The sequence below is a fragment of the Lipotes vexillifer genome, unplaced genomic scaffold (genome assembly GCF_000442215.2).
Source record: "Lipotes vexillifer unplaced genomic scaffold, Lipotes_vexillifer_v1.1 scaffold554, whole genome shotgun sequence".
NCBI lineage: Eukaryota > Metazoa > Chordata > Mammalia > Artiodactyla > Lipotidae > Lipotes > Lipotes vexillifer.
The window spans coordinates 189,933-210,961 of NW_006794635.1; the positions used below are offsets into that span (position 1 = coordinate 189,933).

Genomic DNA, 21,029 nt, shown 5'->3' on the forward strand with positions numbered 1-21,029 from the left:
GCGGAGCCACTCTGAAACGGACTCTGGATTTCGACCCGCTGCTGAGCCCGGCGTCCCCGAAGCGGAGGCGATGTGCGCCATTGTCGGCGCCCACCTCGGCCGCCGCCTCCCCGTCGTCGGCCGCCGCGGCCACCGCCGCCTCCTTCTCGGCCGCCGCCGCCTCGCCGCAGAAGTATCTCCGAATGGAGCCATCTCCCTTCGGCGATGTCTCCTCCCGCCTCACCACAGGTGGGACTCGGCCCCGCGGCCGCCGTTGGGGGAGGGGGTGAGAGGACGGGGGGGCCTGGGCCGCGGGACTCGGCTGCCGGACCGGCCCCTTGCTTAGCGGAGCCCTCGGGCGACCACAGTTCTTTTCACGAGCTTCTCCAGCCTCGGAGACACAATGGGAATGGCCTTGGGGGAGGGTCGGGAGGGGGGGTGGGTACGGGCCGTGCCTCGCCGGGTATTGTGGGGAAGAGGAAGGTCCTTTTCTTTGCGCCGAGGGACCAGAATTGAGCGTTTCCGTAGTCTGGAGAGCCCAAGCGGAAATGATCAGAGAGGGTGCTACACGGAAATCTAGGCAAGCGAAGGGTCACGCGTTTCACCCGACTCTTGGTGGTTGTCTCCCCGGCATCGATTGGTTGCACCTATCAAGTCTGGGACTGGGTGGTTGGAGGCGAAGCGGCAGCCCCTCACTTTCAGACATGGCTGATTTTAGTATGGAGGGGGTGGGGAGGGATGTCACCGGGGCGAGATCTGGGCCTGTCATTAATCACCCACAAGAACGCCACTTGGGCTGAGTCAAGACCTGTTTCCCTAGCAGGGTCAACAACAAAGAAACTGCTCTTCCCGAGTGCCGTAATCTGATCGCACTATACGTCTAGACTTTGAGAAACTCGAACTTTTAATGAAAAGCAAATTGTATTGAAAATCGGGACTGAGTAGTTGCTTTTAGTTGGAAGTGCTTTATTTCTGCCCGATAAAGTCTGTTGGGAGAAAAAGCCCAGGCCTTGGGAATAATAAATCAACCCAAGATTCCAAGGGACTTAAGACTATTTTTGCTTTTCATCTTGAGACATTTTCTGAAAGTGACTGTGGGGAACTACCTTTTGGCTGCTTTGTACTGCATGTGTGTGTCCATTTTTTTCTGTACTTTGAAAATCCTTGTGTGCTCCTGGCACAGACCTAAGATAGGTTTTTGTGGACTGGTAGTGTAAATGTTTCCTTTGTGTGTGTAGCAAGCAAAGGTTTCCTGTGTGTGAGCCTTTGGTAATAACATGATCTGTAGACAAAGCCTTTTCATAACTTGATTTACGTGTTTCTTTATCGTTAGCTTAAAAAAAAATCTGTGGGCAGTATTTACCTGCATTTGGTAACTTCCATTTGGAATTGACTTAGTTTTTTTTTTTTTTTTTTCAGGTCAGATTTTTAAAATATCCTTCCCCAAATATATGGGGAGGACCTCAATGCCTAGGCTACCATTTTTTGCTATTGAAACAATGTCAAGAATGAGCTCCTGGTGGTTAACATTATTTTTAGAGTTTGTCTTTTTAGTGAAATGCTGTCATTGAAAATTGAAATGATACTGTGGAGTCTGTACCTCATAAGGCCACTTAAAAATAGCTCTAGCTAACCAGCAATAAATTTCATGGGGGGGGGTGTGAATTAATACATTGTTAGGTTTGGGAGTTAAAGTATATCTAAATGCTAAAATAGTCTTGAGCATATAAGGTAAGTCAGCTGGGGGCTATATTTGTTCTCACTTTAAAGGGAATTAATTCAGAAAGAATTGTGATCCTTTGCAAATTTGTCATTTCATTGATATATTTGAAGCATTGACTAATGCAGTTGGCTGCACATTATGTTACATTTCAGTTAAGTGGACTGTAATAGCAAAATGACTGGAATTATTGGAATTGTTTAAGCCTGCTGATTCAGATTCACATTTTCCAAAATATTGCTGTTTTGTTTTTCAAGGTGTTTTTGACATCTACTCGAAGTTTGATCATATCCTGAACTCTAAAACCACACCCTGATATTTATTTAGTCTGTGAAAAGTTTTTTTTAGCTATTTCAACTAGAGAAAAGCAGTTAAAATTGCATAAGTTTTGAATTGCTAAAATTGACGTTTTTAACTATGATTTTGAATGACACTTTACATGTAATTTAATTTAGCCTTGTGTTTACATGGCCAGTTTTGGGCATGCTCCTGTAATGGTTTTTGTAATCATGGTGTCATAATGGGAGCTGCAGTGTTGTGCAGGTATCAGAGAGCTTCCCAGTTTTCATGTTATCTAACTTGGAAATAATTTTCCCAAATACCTAATTTTTAGATTCCTATTTTAAAAGTGGTGATACCTAAACTTTACAAGAGTGAATACTCATATGTCCTTAGCAGAAATAAGTAGCTGGGATTGGGAACAGAAAGCAGCTTACCAAATTGAGATTGATTGGGGCTCTATGGAAGCTCTTTGTTTTCACTTCTGTGAGTTCAAATATAATTTAAACAATATACAACTAGACTACTGAAGTGAATTTTTTTTCAGAGCATGTGTGCAATTTATCATGATTTTATCATTCTCTGGATATGTATATAGTGTTTTCTGATATGTAGTTGAAGTCATGTTGAGGCTTTACTAGTAGTTTCAGGAACTAGGACATCTGTTTTAAATCCAACTTTGTTTTTTGTTTTTGTTTTAGTCATCCCAGGAAGGTTATTTCAAAGTTTGACTTGATGACTATTATTTAAATCAATATTTTTCAAGCTACTGCAACTTAATACCAGGAAAAATGAAAGAGCTGGCAAATAAATTTTATTGGAACACAGCCGTGCTCATTCTTTTTTTTTTTTTTTTTAAAGTATTGTCCATGTCCCTTGAAGGCTACAATAGCGGGGTCGAGTAATTGTGACAGAGACTGTATTTTCCCAAAGCTCAGATATTTACTGTCTGGTCCTTTTCAGAAAAAGTTTGCCCAACCCTGGTTAAGGGTGTCAGCAGTGAGGTCTGTAATAACCCCTGGATGTGGAAAAGGAAAAGTGATTGACAACTGAAGGTGTGTGGGAGGGGAACCATTGGCTGTGGTTGGGAAAATGAATGCCTCTCCTAGCTTCATTAGTACTCATCCTGGCAAGTTAGTTGAAAACAGATTGTTCTATCCTTGTCGATTGGTTTTTGAAACATCTCAGAATATTATCATTTAGCCAAAAGATTATCGTGACATTCCCAAGAACAAAATTATTTTAATAAAACCAAAATATTATACTTGTCAGTCAAATCCCAGACATTGTTATTCATAATTGTGTAGTGAATGAATGAGTGGTTGAGGGAAGTGATCCCTCTATGGACTCAACCTATTTGTGAGTTTGCTAGGCACCTTTATATACATTGTTTGACTTGTTACCATTGCTCTAGTCTGCCTTAGGAATTGAGTTGGATGAAGAGTTAAATGCCTTTGTAAAAACTCATTGTATTTGCTGGAAACTTGCCATCAAGAATGGAAATTGCAGCTTGTGAATGGGGAAGGGTTTACAGGAACTTAGATTGTTTTATAGACATTGATACATGTCTGCAAATGGAGACACCAGCTGGCTTAAATGAAGTATAAATGGTTCTACACAAACAAATGAGATGTCTGTTGGAGGAGGCAACATTTCATTTCAGATGTCATTCATATTGAGCCAGAAGTGTTTTTAATATTTTGTGGTTATTTAGACAGCTGTTAAGTTGCTTCTAGTTTCTCAGTGGATTTGGCAAATAAACTGTTTTTAATGGTCTTTGTACTTTGGATTTCAAACCTGATATTTTATTTAGGACTGCGTATGGAGCTGCATTTATTCAATAGTTGTATGAATTATGCATTTAATAATCATGTACGTTTATAGCCATTAAAAGCAGCATGCAGTTGTATTCATTATTGAGCTATTTTGTTTTGAAAGTAGGAAAATGAAAGCCTATCTTGAGCACAGAAACACATCGGGTAAACATGGCTACATCAGAGGACAGGGTTGTTAGCTCTTCTTTAGGTGAAAATGCTCCTAGCCACCGTGGTTGCCACAGAGACATACACTAAGATATAAAGGAGAATAATAAATGTATTCAGTTTTCTTAACGGGCTTTATAGGAAAGAGAATATATTGGGTATTATTCAGATAGATCTTTCCTATGTGTTTAGATAGACCCAGGAAGACAGTGATAGAAATGCTTTTGTTTTGAAAGGTTGAGAATAAGAGATTCATTGGAAGTGCCCAGTTTTGTGTTATTTTTCCTCTTAGAAAAGAAACCTTTGATTCTCTTTCCATTTAAAGAAGAATGCAATAATGATAGCATAGGTTAAGTTTGGACCTCTTGGATAGTTGGTTCATGAAACAGGATAATGAATGGTACTGGGGTTGGGTCTTTTCAAGTACTCATAAGTGAATTAACCAGCAATTTATGGTCCTTGCAGTCTTTGCATTAACACTGTGCTAGTACTCTTGACTCACAGAATGTTCTCTGTGCATGTGTGAAACCACAGTGAATTTCTTGACTTTGAGAAGACTACTTACAAGGGTGGAATACTTGTTCAGGCCTATATGAACCATCTGCAGATGGCAAAGAGGTCTTCACAAATGAATCTAGTTTAAGAGATTCATCTTCAGTTTTACTGCTGAGCATAAGGATTCTAGAACTCAGCTTACCAATGTTTTACAACTTTCTAAACACCTGAGAAATGTGATGCATCAGTGGCAGTCTTGTAGAAAAAAGACTGTTAGTTAAAAGGAATGTCCCCTGGATTTTGAGGGGATAGATGAGACTTGTAGAGTTTGAAAATAACCCCAGAGGTATTCTTATCTGCCATCCTTTCCCTCTTAGTTAGTGTCTTACCACAAATAAAGTTTTAAAATATTTATTGAATGTATTTGTTGAATTAATCAAGCCTTGGCATCTCCCAAGGTTCTTAGAGACTTGGAAGTTTAAGAAAAAAAATACAGTTTCACTTCTGCTCCTCCTTCTATACCACTTTTTCTTTTTAGACTGTTTTGTGACAATAAAGCCACAATATGTGACAACATATATATTTTTTTAATTGTGACTCAAACAAATGAGTAGTAACAAGAAATACAGCATTTATTTAGTTTAAGACTTCGAACAATACTTTTTTGAGGTGCTTGAAGTCTACTCAGTATTCCCTCATCTTTCTGGACAGTGATGATAAACATGGTTTTGTGCGTTTCAGTATTTGAAATAGCCCATTTACAAGGATTTTCAGAGATTTGCTGGTTCGAAGAATTACATTTTTAAAGATTTTATGTGATTTTTAGGAGAAAATATTTTGTAATATGAAGTTCTGAGCTTTCATTTCTAAAGGGATTGAATGATTTAAGTTAAAACAAAATTTTTTTTGCATGATGAGAAGATACTGCAGTTATAATTGAGCAGGGAAAGAATGCTTGCAGGTAAATTAAAAATCTAGTGTATGTCAAGTTGTCAGCTTTGATATTTATTTTCAGCCTTTTGATCATAATTTTGCATTATGCCAGATTGTGTAATCTTGTGATGATAGGTTTTTTTGGGTAGTGGTAGTGGGTTTTAGCCTTCCAACTCTAGAAAAACAGCTCAGAATATGCTTGTAGTTTGTCTTGGAGTATAGCTTTCTTCCTCCCTTTATAAATCAGAAGTCATTAATTTTTATCTGTCACAAATGTCATAGGCAGATCATCCTGAAATATAAATGCTTTGCAACATTTTGATTTTATTAAAATGTGATCTTTTATTACTGTGATTTTTTTTTTTCAGCAATACAGCCTTTGAGTTTGACTTAATTTCTATATCTATTCATGTATCTGGATTTTCTCAGCATTATTAAAAAATCTAAATACTTCCTCTAGAAGTCACTTGTTCAAGCTTTTATGAACCTCATTTGAGTTCCAGATTCTATGCTGGTTAGGCAAAGAAAAGACAGTCTGTCCAGGGACTGACAGAGCTGCCACTGCTGATACTTTTTAAAGCCAGCTAAACTAGAATAAAATTACCATAAACTTTATGCTTTATCAAAATACCTATTTTAATTCTTTGTGGACAGTTGTCCACGTTAGCATTATTTTCACCTTTGGCATCCTAAGCATTGAAATTGGTTTACTTAATTAAGTCACCCTTTTAATATTGAAGCTTATGTATTGGCTGTTTCCGACAGTGTTTTAGTTTGTGGTGTGCATTCTGACTTTGGTTTATTAGTACTTATTTTCATTTCCGTTAATGTTAATTCTTAAAATACTCCATCTAAACATCAAACTAAAGGGAGGAAGTTTGGAGGGAGGGACCTGGAAGAGTTGATTTTCTTTCTTTTGTTTCTTTAAAAAAAAATAGTATCATTGAACTGATGTAGCAATTAAAGAATAGAATGTGGAGTAGAATTTGAAAGATTGCAGAAAGCCAACTTTTCAAACATTACTTTCCTTGAACTTTGCCTTTTGTTACAGAAGATTGCCTTGTTCCTAGTGCTGATATATAATTCTCTGGAAGAAAAACTTGTCTAAGCAGTATAATTGGTTAAAAGTGTAGGAGGTTTTAGGTGGTTGTGACAGAACAGGGGAACCTGATCCATGGCCCAAGGTGAAATAGTACATTATCAGAAGCTGGTCTTGTAATCAGTCCTGTATGTGTGGTAATGCCGACCTACCAATTTAGAGTAATTCCTAACTTTGGAAACACCAATAAAACATTCTGGTTAGTTATAGATGCCTGTCCTCAGCAGGGGCAGTTTAGAGACACTTGAAGCATCCTTTTTATAAATACCCGGATGTAACATGAAAATTTCTTATAATTATTTTGTTACAGCCAGTGATTGCAATTGCAGGGCTCTAGGTAAATGAGAATTATGCTCCGTTTTGGTCACTACCTTCTTAACAGTCATAGAGTTTGACGTTTCAGTGTATGAAGTATTAATAATACGTGGCAGTGGATCCCTCTATTCTAACTGACATCCTGCTTTTTAAGAATTCGTTCTCCTCCTTGTGATACATTTTAACTTTAGGTACTCAGCGGAATATTGGCTAGGTGTACTAATACTGGAGAGGGTAGTAGATGTTAAGAGGTTAGGCCCTGAGATCAGGCTTGGGTTTACTTTCTTCCAGCTGTATGACCTTTCAGAAGACATTGAAGCAAAGCCTCATTTTCCTCATCTGTAAAATTACGCATATGATTATAGTAGTATCTGCCTCCTAGAGATGTGAGAATTAAGAGCATTTCCTGTCCCTGAGTGCTGGAGATAGTTACAGTAGGGCAACTTCAAACGGGACTTTTTATATTGTCCCGCAGTCCTGCCATTTTTCAGTGAATGACCATGCCTTTTACTTCACAGAAAAAATAGAGGCCATCAAATGGTAGCTTCTTCATTTTTCCCGGTACCAACACTACCAATGGTTGTGTCTTTTTTTTTTTTTTTTGTATCATTGAGGAAGATTAAATGAATAGTGAGGGAAGAATCCCACTTCTCTCCAAAGGAACCTTACCTGATTTTTCTCTCTCAACCAGATCTTTGCTTTTGGCTTTAAATATGGTCAGGCTTCCCATTATAAAGTAAATGAAGCATCCTCATTTTCCTCCAGCAGTCATCCAGAATTCTCCACTTCAAAACCAAATTCAAAGAGCTTTCAGGTAGTCGACTTGCTTCCATTTCTTCGGCTGCTCTCAACTTACTCCTAATATATTTGTATCTCAGACAGCTTTTGTCAAGCCACTGATGACTTCCATGGCACACAGTCAATCCTCATCTTGTTTGACCTTTCTTATTACAGCATTCACACTGCTGACACTCCCTTCTTTTTGAAATACCTTTTGTATTTTAACCTTCTGCGATAGCACTGTTTTCTTCCACTTCTCCAGCTGCTTCTCCAGCTGCTTTTTGTCTTCCATCTGGCCATAAACTTAGGAGTTCTTTAGTTCTAGGTTCAGCTCCATTCCTGTCTAGCTTAATAGCTCCCTAAGTGACCACATGCATGCTCCTGACTTCCTACAGGTGACTTTCTAATTTATATCTTTAGTTCAGACCGTTCCTCTCAGGTCCAGCCATGGGAAGTTTAGACTTTTTATTGCCATACCTTCTCAGAAGGCTTTCTTCGCCCAGAAGTCAGAATTTTCTCAAAATCTGTTGACTTTTAAGTATTCACAACTAAGTTACAAAATACATGGGATAAACAAAAGATGTCTGTAGGTTTCCAATCAGTGTCTTCTGGCGTGAGAGGTAGTCTTACTTGCTCTTTTTAAAGCGGACAGAATCGAAAAGCAACTGCATTTGTCTACTTTCAATCACATAATGAATATAAAATTCATACAAATGAATCAATATATGTATGTTACTGTCATGTAATGAATCTCTTTAAGTAGGTCCAAGTTTAAATTGATTTACAGAATATTTTCCTGCTTGGGCGGGGTGGTATGTCTGTCTCAGAATGACAAAAGCCATCCAGGTGAGAGTGGCAAAATGAATTAGATCATCCTTAATATTTTGGTACTTGTAATAATCTCTGCAGTTACTGCTTTCCTTCTCTTCCCCTCCATTTCTTGGCATGTCCAATAATACATAAACCAACCACTTTTCTTTTTAATTGCCACAGTAGAGGAGTTATTATTTTAATTAAGCAGGGGATAGAAATTTAAATGCCCATAGTTCAGGCAAGTAATAAAAATGAGTGAACGAGGTGAGGACTTGTGAATTCCAGTCTTGCTCCTGGCCTGCAGCATCACCTGGAAACTCAGTAGAAATGCCTAACTCAGGCTCCGTCCCTCATAGTCTTCATTTTAACAGAATCCCCAGGTGGTTTGTGTGTGCATTAAAGCTTTAGAAGCACTTGAGAACTTTAGCCCAAAAGGTAGCAGCCGCTCTTCAGCTGAATTTTGCCACATAGTCCTATACCTCCTCACCACTCCCCCGCAACAGCAGTAGCCAAAAATCTGACTTTTAATGTAAAATCACCCACTTTTAAATGTTGGCCACATTGTTTTAAAAAGAAAGTATTCAGGCCAGACATGTCTTTGGGTTCCATTTAGCTCCTAAATCATCAGTTTGCAGCCACTGGTTTCCAGGTATGCTGTATCTCGATATTTATGTGCATATGTGTGTTTTGGGTGTCCTAATGTGTGTTCGTGTTTGCTCTTTAGCTTGATTGTGCTGCCTTACAGCCCTCCTCAAGGAGTCTGCTCTCTGTCCTTCCAAACCTTACCTTATTTTGATGGCCCATGGTTAATTGGAATAGAAGCTGAAACTTGCCTTGGCACTGAATGTTTTCTGTAGCTTGCATATTTGGGTTTTGGATTTTGGATGGTTCAGTTTCCCCTTTCTCTTCACCATTTACTTCTTTTTTTTGTTGTTCTTATTACTCAGTATTTTCTTAGCTTGTAAGCTATTTGAGAAGACATTTGCAGATAGTAGAGAAGTAAACAACAAAAGCAGCCATGGTTAACATATATCCCTTTAGAATCTAGTGTAATATAAAAGAGGTATGAAACTTCTTGGGTATCAGGGAGGAGCTACCTGCTGATTGAGCATTGTTGGACTCCTTGCATTTAGTGACTCCCATTGCACAGTTAATTTGTAATTTATACTTATACCTGAAGGATTTTAATAAATTGAGCCATTTATTTCAAGTAAGTAATCATTGGCTACTATAGTTCCAGTGAAGTAATAGAATTTGACCTGTAGTAATTATAGTTATTTCTCCTCTTGTAGGAGATAAATGAATGCCTCTTATACAGTAAAATATTATGTAATGTAAATTTAGAATCTCAGCCAGTTGCTTTTAAAGTACTGTAGATACAACTTAACAATCTTGTGTTAAAAATTTGGTTCCAGGTTCCTTTGACATAGCAGTAATTTTGAAGTAAATTTAAAATGGCATCAGCTCATTCTTTTTAGTTAGATACCTCTTGGCTGGATAAGAACATTGTTCTTAAGGTTTCCTCAAGGAGTCTATAAGAACTGTGTTAGTTTCTGATCAGATGATCTGGGAGAATAGCTGAATTACAAAGATGGGTCTCCATAGCAATTCTGAACTCTGTGTTTTAATTTATAAAGTAGACATGGCAATGTCTGTGTAGTTCTGAGCTCTAGATTTGGTCTGTTATTTTATTTGGAACAGTTTCCGTTTTAGGTCTTAATGGCTACTGCAGGTTTTCTGTACTTAATTGTGTACAGATTTTTCATTTTATTTGTGTTCCTCCCTAGCACTGACAGACTTTCAAGATTTATTTCATTTTTAATCCCATTGTTGGAGTTAAATCTGTTTGGATGAACTTTTACCTTGTTTTCAAAGGTACTCCATAGAGAAATTAGCATATTAGGTGATAATAAAGGGGTTTTACACACCTGAACTTAAAACTGTTAACGAAGCCTTACTGTTTGATCTAGTAATTATGTCAGTAGGAAAATAGGAAGTCCATGCAAGTCTGGAGCAAAAGTTTAGTTTCACATATCACCAAGTTTTAGACATCTTATGGTTATGGACTCTACTCTAGAGAGAACTTGACAACCCCTCACCCCATTTTGTGGTTCTCCTTTAAACACATTTCTGGTTGCCTTTAATTCCATTTTCCCTTTGCTCTCAGTCCCATCTTGATGCTGTTTCTCTTACCATTATCAACTCAGTTATTTTTTGTATCCCATCAACTTTATCGTTTATATTGTTGACCTTGTTGATTGTGACCAGGGTTTTTCAAATAATCATTGGCAACAAAGATGAGTAAACAGGCTTTATTGCCTCAGGCCAGGCCTTTCTTTTCTTTTCACGTTTACCTAGGTGTTTTTGTTTATATATATTTTTTAATATTCCAAAGGAATAAGTGCTGGCTCACTGACAATCTGCCTATTACGGAGGAGAATTTTATTAGCATTCTCGATGGTATTTACTAGATTTGAGAATGCAAATGCCATTAGTCATAAATTTGCTAATTCTGACTTCCACTTAACCTAGTACAGTGCAAGAAACTCTTACAAGTATTTTACAGTTAACCTTTGAACAGTGTGGGCTTGAACTGACAGGTCAATAGTAAATACTATAGTACTACACCATACAAAGGTGGTTAAATCCAAGGATGTGGAACCCCGCCGACGTGGAGGAACCGTACTCTTGGATACAGGGGCCAACTACAAGTTAATGTGGATTTTCAACTGCGGAAGAGTCTGCACCCCCAAATCCCCATGTTGTTCAGGGATTGACCGTGTAGTATAAGGGTGATGTAGTTTTAAGGATTTTGAAAAGGGATATACTACAGCCATTTGTAATGTAGATTGTAAAAATAACTCCATATTTTGCTCTAAGTGATTTGCTGCAAATTTAATCTTTGCTTCATAAGCCAAATATGAAGTCTGCATGATTAAAACTGATAATGTTAGTGAAGCTTTATTTGACTTTCTTTAATGGACCGGTAAATTTTTTGGCAACATAATGTCAGAAGTTACATGTACTTGGAGTAAAATGTCACATTGTAGTTTGATAAGAGATGGCTAGATTTAAGTAGTTTAAGTAGACATAGGTACTTTATTCATGTATGGAAGGCCTTTATTCAGCTGGCATGGAAGCAACTAAAGTTGGCCAAATATGTAGGTTGAGCTTAAAATGTGAATTGTGGAATATTGAATCTGGGGAGATTTCTTGGTTATTAGCTTCAAAACTGCATATACCTCTGAACCAAGATAACATGAACTTGAAGCTTGTAGTTAGCTTTTTGCTACTTTGAGCATTGAGGGTTTTGGTCAAGTTAAATTGGACCATTCACTTCATAACGGTGTTGATCACGTTACCAGTATTAGAGCATCTGAGGGCACAGTGAGGCTTAGATGACATAGTTGTATCATAATGGATATAAAAAGCAGTGCAGTAGTATTTGTAATTTTTCAGCTCTAACTGACAATATCAAGTGTTGGCAAAGATGTGGAGAAGCTGGAACTCATACATTACTGGTGGGAATGCACAATGTACAGTTACTCTGGAAAATGGTTTGGCAGTTGCCTACAAAGTAAAGCTATGCACTTACCATATAATCAGGCCATCCAGTTCCACTCCTAGGTATTTACTCAAGAGAAATGAAAATTTGTCCACCTACAGAGTTGTACTTGAATATTCATAATAGCCCCCAATTGGAAACAATCCAAAATGTCTGCTAAAAGAACCGGTAAGTTGTGATGTATACACAATGGAATACTAATTAATAAAAAGGAATTACTGGTTGATGCAACATCATGTGTGAATCTCAAAAGCATTTTGCTGAGTGAAAGAAGGCAAAAATCTACACTGTTTTAGAAAAGACAAAACTATAATGACGGCAGGTAAGTAGCAGTGGTGTTGGTAAAGGTGGTGAATAGGAATATGAGAGAACTTTGGGGGGTGATAAAGTTCATTATTGTGGTTGTGGTTCCAGGACTGTGTATGCACTTGTCAGAACTCATCAAACTACATTTAAATTGGTGAATTTATTTGTAAGTTATGCCTTACAGTTCCTTTGCTTGTAATGATGTCTCTTAAATATTAGATGGTATGGCGATTTTATAAAGCTGTGTTATGTTAATCCTAGGCTAGATCTTGTTTGAGACTTTCAGATGAACAAATTGAGTCTGTTACAACTATTCTTTTGGTACATCTTAGTTGTACTTTGATTTTGTGAAGCAAAAGGAAGAATAATCTGAGGACAGCTGTGTGGTGATCAAAGAATAAGTCACACAAAAGAGGTTAAGGTTAAGCTACTTTGTGCTAATATATTTGAAGTCTTTGGTTGTGAATAAAGTTTAGGATGCTTTGAATGACACTTTTGATCAGGATGATGGTAGCTTTGAACATAAAATGATAAATGAGTGAAGCTTGCTATGAGATCGAAACATCATTACTTTAGAAACCTTTTAGAATATAGCTACTGAAAGAGTTGTTATTTAAGAAAAATGAGGATATGTGTGCCTGACCTGGTTGGTATAGGATGTTGCACTAGTTTTATTGGTCACCTCTGTGAATCTTAGGAATCTGTTTTCTATCAAGGTGCTTAACTGTTCAATAGACAGCCATTTTATTTCACACTGGTAACTTTGTTTTTAAATTATAAACAATTTCACATAAATGGAAAAGGAGTGAACATGACCATGTTTAATATAAACAAATGTTAACATTCTGAAAAATATTAAATACAGACATTCACACAACCATCCTGAGGTTAGTTATTCCTGTGTGTGAGTTCGCATTCGTGTATATGTAAAATGGATTTGTTTACACACAACAGTTACATAAATGAAATCTTCACTGGATATATCTTTTGCAGCTTGTTTTTATTTTTTGACTTCTAATTATCAATACAATAATGAAACTGGCAGAATCTAAATGCTTACGGGACTGATTGATGTCCCCTCTCTCAAAAGCCCTAAAAGTTCTTACTGGGAAATGAAGTGAAAAGAGAGATGAGAAGTATATACCTAAAAAACAAACAAACAAAAACCCCTCTAGTATTAAATGTTTTAAAAAGGATTGTTTTCAACTTACATAAATCTTTAGCCTTCAGTTGAGTTTCAGTTCATTTTGAAATTGCATCATTGTAGAATTGTTAAAATTATACTCCATTATATTTATGAAACATTTTATTGCCTGTTGTTTTGGATTGGGATTAATAAACTTCTTGGGATGTAGTTTTCATGTGGATAACTATTAATTTAGGAACTATGGTGGTGGTGAGAAAGTCTATTTGGAGGGGAGTGGAAACCTCAGGGAGGGATTTTCTGGAGAGGCTAAATGGTAACTATTTTGAATTAGAAATCTTCTAAAACGTATCATAGTGGCCTAAAGGATATGTTCCTTATACTTTTTTACTCCTGGTTTGGTTGAAGATAATGGCACTGTGGTGTAGTGGTTCTTAATTGAGTATCTGTTATGTACCAATCACGTTACATGGGTTTTTACCCCAAAGATTCAGAACAGTACTTTGCTGCTAATGCTGTAATATTCATCAATTCTGTTGAGCTTAATATTAATGGCTCTGGCCATTTAATGTATGACGATGTTTCAGTTCACATCTACTGTGTCATTTTGCTGACCTGCTACTGTCACTTCTCACTGGTGTGTGCCTGTATTTACATAGTCCTCCCTGCTTCTAATTATTTATGGTCTTAGAAAAAGCTTTAGTTTAATACTTATGTGTGTGGTGAATAAATGACCTTTGAGTTTGGTACTCTTCAGAATCTGAGTTAAATACGTGTTTCAGTTCACAGACTCCCTTATCTTTACGGTGAACGAAAAACTTACTTTTTTACGTCAGTGCTGAGAAAGAATGGTTGTAGAATAGCTGGATTCCAGGTGGTGTGTATGTGCTATTTCTGAATGAGTGTCTCCATTATGCTGAAACTAATTCCTCCCAGAACATAAGTTTTCTAGATATTATTTGAAGAGAATATTTTTGGTAGAACCCAACCTATTTTTTTTTAACTTGAAAGTTTATATCTTGCCAAATTTTGACTTTTTTCTTTTAGAACAAATTCTGTACAACATAAAACAAGAGTATAAGCGCATGCAGAAGAGAAGACATTTAGAAACTAGTTTCCAACAGACAGATCCATGTTGTACTTCTGATGCACAGCCACAGGCATTTCTTCTCAGCGGACCAGCTTCACCAGGTAATAAAAGACTTACTAAGTAACATTTCCTTTCACTTATGGGAAAAAGTAATACAAGTTGCCTTCGGTCATCAAGCTCGTTTCTCCCCTTGATTAAAAAAAATCATTTATACGAATAATTCATGATCTCTTAAAAATATGGTACAAAAGTAATAGCTACCTGGATTCTCATGACTCAGAGACAACCACCTGTATATAATATCTCCTAAGTGGACTTCCCCATAAATGCTATGATTTGTAGCCTCCATTAAAAAAAAAAAAGATATAGCCACGTTTCTCTGTTAGGTATAGGTGTACCTTGCCATGGCTGAATACGATGCCATTTTATGGATTTCCCATAATTATTTAATAATGATAGATAGACTCAGAATTTCTGCTATTACAGTATTTACAAAAATGTCCCTGAACATATACCCTCACATACTTGTGTTTTAGGATAGATTCCCTAAAGGTTGATAATATTGATCCTATATTGGTTTTTTCCCTGCCTCTTGTTGGAGAGAATAGTTTGCAAATACACTTTTTAAAATTTAAGGTGTAAAACTCAGGGCTGTTTGAAGTGAAGGGAAAGTTAAACTTCTTAATAAAGAAGAGCCATCAAAAATGGTTCTTACTTTAGTAAAGTTCTCAGCGAAAATAGTTTTTTGTGTGACCGTAGTTGCCTCCTTGCCTTGCCTTCCCTTCCCTCCCAGCAGGGATAGGAAAACCAGGCAGAATAACAAAACAAACATTCACAGGCTATAAAACAGTCAAATAAAATTAGATTAGGAAACATGAAATTGTTCAGAACTAAATTCTGCAGTATTCCTGCCAATTTGGGGGGCCAGGTATAAGTGGGTGAAACTTGGTAAGGGGAGGTGAGGGTAGAGACAAGACTCTACCCTCAGCGGGAACCAAGCTCATCATAATTCATCACTTTACTTCTTAGAAGATAAATGAACTGGCAGTCTCAACTAACAAAGCTGTGAATTTGAAAGTAAATAAAGATAGAGGCTTACTTTTTAGTAGCTGTGGACTGAAGCTGGTATAGTTCATTCTTGTATACCAGAATACAAGGATTCTAGTATTGTTACAGCTTGTTGGTAGACACAGCACAAACAAACATACTTTTTTTTTTTGGACATAGTGGTCCCGGCCATGCAAGTTACAAGGAGCAAGTGAAAAGAGGAATTGGGGCAGATAAACAGGACAAACAATTGATAGCAAAAGTGTGTATTTGTGTGTGTCTAGAATACTTGCAGCATTGTTACCGTGGATGACTATCATAATCCTGAGTTCGCAAAGGTTAATTTCACATGTTCTTTTTAAGAAAAGGGGAATGTTTTTGGAAAATCAGAGTGCCTTAAGTAATACTTTTAAGAGGAATGCATTCTGAAGAAACTGCTACTAAGTGGCTGCTACATTAATAATCTTTAAGGATGCTGAAACGTGAAAATTAATGTTGAATATTAGGGATATATTCTCAGTATTTCTTTTTATAAAGTCTCTCCTAGCTGATATCATTAATTTAAAAACAAAAAATTAAGTTTTGTATCTTGTCACATTGTCTCCACTCACCTTCACACTTCTTCCCCCTTATATTTGATGGCATACATCTTGCTGTGTTCTTCCAAGGCCATAAGCTGATAGGATTAAACCTGTTTTAAGACTAGGGAGATGCTGTGCTAAAAACTGATAGAAAAATGCTTTTATTGATATATAAGCATTGAAAACATCCAAGTGAAACCTCCTCAGTTAGATGATGCTTTCTGTGATGGCTCTAAATCTGGTGCGGTTTTTGTTGTTGTTCATAGGGACTCCATCAGCAGCCTCCTCACCATTAAAAAAAGAGCAGCCCTTATTCACTCTACGGCAGGTTGGGATGATCTGTGAACGTTTATTGAAAGAGCGTGAAGAGAAAGTTCGAGAAGAGTATGAAGAAATATTGAACACAAAACTTGCAGGTATGAGATGAGTTTTAGAGTCTCCCAGAAACTCATCCTAAGAAATGCATTCTTTCTCACATACACTTCACATCAGTTAAATTACCCTTTCTATACACTGGTATCTAAGAACCAGAGAATTTCAATTCAAGAAAGGAAATGAACTTTCCTATAGCTCGTGGTCCTCCTTAGTGACCTTAAGAAATAGTATGTTAGCCATGTAGACCAGCAGCAGTATTAGGGAACTAGAGTTTTCTTTTGGTATACCCTGTGCTTTGGCTGTTTACTTAGCTCAATTTGGTTGTGGGTTTTTTGACTTTGTATCTTTCATAATTTTGCCATCAGTTCTGGACACTTGAAGTAATCTAACTGGCACTGTGTACCTAATTTTAGAGTATCAAGCTGCTGCGGTCTTCTTTAAATTATCCAAAAAAAAATTTTTTCCCCCATAAAATTTGGTAATTTAAATGTAGTAAATATATTATGTATGGTAACTTAATCAGAATTCCCCCCTGGATTTTTAAGCCACAGATTTTTACTGGATATTGATATTGTAAACTTCTTGATTAAGGAGTTAAATCAATCAAGATGCTAACACAGGTGAGAGAATTTGCTTAGTTATATAACATCTTTTTCTGTGGCACCTGATTAGGTTACAGGTGGATGTATCATATATTTTGGATGTATGGATGTATCATATATTTTGCTGCGCTTTTGTTGTCATGTTTCCCCTCATTGCAGTAAGTTGCCATTCATAGACCACTTATAATAACTTTCAGAGGAGAAAGATATCTTTTTATTGCAAGCCCTTTAAATTTAATAGGTTAAGAAATAAGCCCCACCCAGCCTATACATGAGGTTGTGTGATTTGAACAAATGTAGGTTTCCTAAGCTCCATGCTCTTTCCATTTGATAAGCTATTATTACTGAGGTTTTGTGTCTGATTAAGTGCCAGCTTAGAATTGTCTCACTATATATATTGGACTTTTCAGGTTGTGTGGCTCTAATATATTAGAGAAGGGGGCATTTTTGCAAATCATGTAATTGATGTTTATCTTTATTTATAGAACAATATGATGCATTTGTGAAGTTCACGCATGATCAAATAATGCGACGATATGGAGAACAGCCTGCTAGTTGTAAGTATTTCATCTTTAAACCAAAAACAAGACAGTCTTTTATGGAGAAGACTTTTGTTATAATTATAGTTTATTATAATTATCTTAATACCCAAGAAGAGAATTTAACAGAAAATCATGGAGAAAAAGTTTGGAGGGAAATAGGCAGCAAAACTTTACTAAGGCTTACTTTTGGTTACTTAAATACCTAGGGGCAAATATTAGGGATGAAGATTTGGCATGTGTTTAAATTTTGACCTAAACTTAGCCCTAATTTTCCTTTTTTCTCCCTTTAGATGTATCATGAATCATGTTTTCTGCATTTGTGGGCTGCCTGTTCCTTGTTGCGTTGTTGCAAGAGGTCCCAGTTACAACATGCAGCAATGCCAATACCCCCTGTGAATACAGGTTGTTTCAAGCTTTCGTCAGTGGCAACCACTCCTAGGCAGCAACCGGTTTTGGAAATTTCCTTGATGTCAGTACCACCCGGATGTGGACCTTTGCTACCTGTATTAATGCCAGTGGCCTCATTTGCTGTGTCATTACAATTTGGCTTCTTATATTAATGTTTGGAAAGGATTAAAGCTGGTATTCTAAGAACATGCCCTTCACTGGTTGTGTAAATAAAACTGTAGAATGACAATTCAGATGAAGTTAGTGTGATTTTAATTGTGCACTACAACCAAGCTGTAACCAGTTATTAATAATGTAGAGTGTAATCCCAGGACATTATTAAGCAAATAGCCTTCAGTGCTTCCTGTGAAATAGTGAAGGAAGAGGGCATTTCTGTACTCCAGGACTTCTTGGGGTTTCAGAATGGGTTTATATGATTTACCCCCACCCTTTTTTGGTAGTTTTTATTTATTCTATCAGTCTTTTTAACAAATGTTTATTGCTGCATTTTTTTCCCAGTGTATCATTGTTTTACTGCCCTTGTAGTACTGGAATTTAGTTGGAAGAATAAAACATTTACTTCTAATCTGCTTGTTTTTAATGTACAGATGGGTAGTATTTGAATAAAGCCAGTGTTTTAAACGTAAGCATTGTCCAGGGATCAGTGAAGTTAATTGATAAGATTTCAAAATCAGTCTTTTCACATACCAAGTAATCTTAAGATTTGAGTGCTATTTTCACAAACTGAGTTCTGACTCCAAATTGTTTCTCTTCTAACTGACTGCATGATAGGTTAAATAATAGGTCAGTTTTAACAACTAGGATTTTTACCTTTTTTAAAGGACACTATGAAAGCATGATTCAGCACATCTAATTCCCTTTCCATACATGCTTTCCAAACACAGCTTTCCTATAATGAAGTGAGGAAAAATACTTCAGTGAATTCTTTTGTTAAATTCTATTAGCATGTTTCTACTAATTAAGTCATAAATATGCTGGGACATAAATATTTATAATTGACCTAATTAGTGGAAGATACAAAAAGAATTTTTTTTCCTCCTTTTTAACTTTAGTGATTATATTTCACCAATTCTTTCTTTAAAACAAGGCCAAAAAGTGGTATAGGGCTTTCACAAGATCCCCAGGTAATTCATGTGCCCATTTAAGTGCCTGAGAAACATTGGTATATAGTGCAGGCTGACCTTAAGAAGGGTGGGTAATTCTACCTGGTTTTAATGGACTAATTCTCAACCTCAGCACTGTTGACAATTTGGGCCAGATTCATTCTTTGTTGTGGGGAGACTATCTTGTGCGTTGTAGGAGGTTCAGCAGCATCTCTGGCCTCGACCACTAGATGCCAGTAGCACCCTACACGCCCCCACCCCCACCCCGGTCGTGACAACCAAAAAAGGTGCCTCCAGATACTGACAGATGTCCGGGCTGGGGGAAGAAAACAGTCCCCAGCTGAGAACCGCTGGTGTAGTGGGACAGCATTTTAGAATACAAGCAGTAAGTTAAGACATGGAGGAGGGGGGCAGAGCGACTGTAAATATGCTTTATCCCTTCTCACACCCCCAAATAGCGAACATTCTTTTATATAATAAGCATGTGTGAATTTTTATGTAGATTTAAATTTATAAAAGAGCTGGTTTTTATATTTACTGGGCAAGACAGGCTAAAAGGAAATCAGTGCTGGCAATCTGAATGGAGCCACAGTAATATGTTTTAATTCTAGATTCAGCTTTGATCAAGAACAAAATTTCCTCCACAGCCAAGTTTCTGCTGTCCACCTTAGCAAAAAGTCCTAGCTCATAGGCTGCGTACTGATTTTAAGTAGTGTGTGAGGTAATTTCAGAAAATAAAAAATGTGAGCAACTTCTTGGATTTAGTTAATCCAAGATTTAGACGGACCCAGTAGGTGGTGATTAGTGCAAATAACCAGCCGCACTTTGAGTTCCCAAAGAGCCCTGAAACTGCTTCTAGTAAGTAAGTATCTTCAGAATTTAGTGTGCTAACAAACATTTATCTTATTCTTTTACAGTAAAAGGCAGTGCTGGTGTGGTGCTGTACTCAGGTTACTGTAATGTGTTCAGAAGTCACTATTAACAAGGCACATCACCAGGTATAGTTCTTTGTATTAGGAAAAATAGGCACAGGCAATCTGAAAAAAATAGATTCTAGGTTTAAAATATCAAAGCTATTATCTTTGGCCTATGGCAAGACCTTGTATCCCTACAGAAAATGGTTTCCAAATGAGACACTGATTGCATGAGCAGTATTAACTGGAGCGCTTTCCCAGGTTCTACCCAAAGAGACTGCTTCAGAAGACTAAAGTAGTGGGGAGGGAAGACCTGGAATCTGTTTAAATATGCTCCCCAGCTGATCCAAGCAGCTAGGGTTGGACGTGAGTATACAATATTTGCCTTGTTGTTAGGGTTCTCTTTACTCCCTTACTTCACAATTACACAGTAATCGGTGTTAATAAGTGAATATCCTGCTCAAGCACCTCATGAGCCTGTCCTTGCCTGCTCACTGGTGGGGCTCCAGTTCTCTTCTGCCTCTGCCCTAGCTGAGGAGCATTAGCTCATTCAAAGACAGGGCCAGCAGTGCTCTCCTGCCTCCGTTTCCTGTCTACTAGATCATTCCTGTAAGCATAATAAACATGCTATTAAAAGTTTTTTGATCCTGTAAGCCCTCTCTAGCTATTACCTATTTTTCTGTTCTATAACCTTTGAAGCAGAACTCAAGGATTTTCTAAATTTCCAATCTTCTTCCCCCTCCCCACTCCTTTTGTCACCAATTTTTTTTTTTCAGTTGGGTATATTTTATTGTCACCAAATGTTTTTATGAGGAAAAAAGTCAAAACATAAAAGCTGAAAGATTGGTCCAACGATCCACTTAAAGGGAACAATTATTTTGCCATATTTTTTTAATGTGTGTGTGTGTGTATATATATATATATATATATATATTTTTTTTTTTTTTTTTTTTTTGC

The 21,029-nt window shown here is 37.1% G+C and overlaps 1 protein-coding gene across 1 annotated transcript in view; it reads left to right on the forward strand.

Moving 5' to 3' along the window:
• The window catches only part of AKIRIN2 (akirin 2), a gene marked incomplete at its 5' end in the record, with an annotated part of 207,608 nt that extends 189,324 nt beyond the window's left edge, over positions 1-18,284 (forward strand). Inside the window, 5 exons of the mRNA XM_007467331.1 lie at positions 7-228; positions 14,458-14,601; positions 16,395-16,544; positions 17,591-17,662; positions 17,938-18,284. Coding sequence (XP_007467393.1) covers positions 7-228; positions 14,458-14,601; positions 16,395-16,544; positions 17,591-17,662; positions 17,938-17,948 — 599 coding nt within the window. The remainder of the gene's footprint in view (positions 1-6; positions 229-14,457; positions 14,602-16,394; positions 16,545-17,590; positions 17,663-17,937) is intronic.
• Between the last annotated feature and the right edge of the window lie 2,745 nt (positions 18,285-21,029).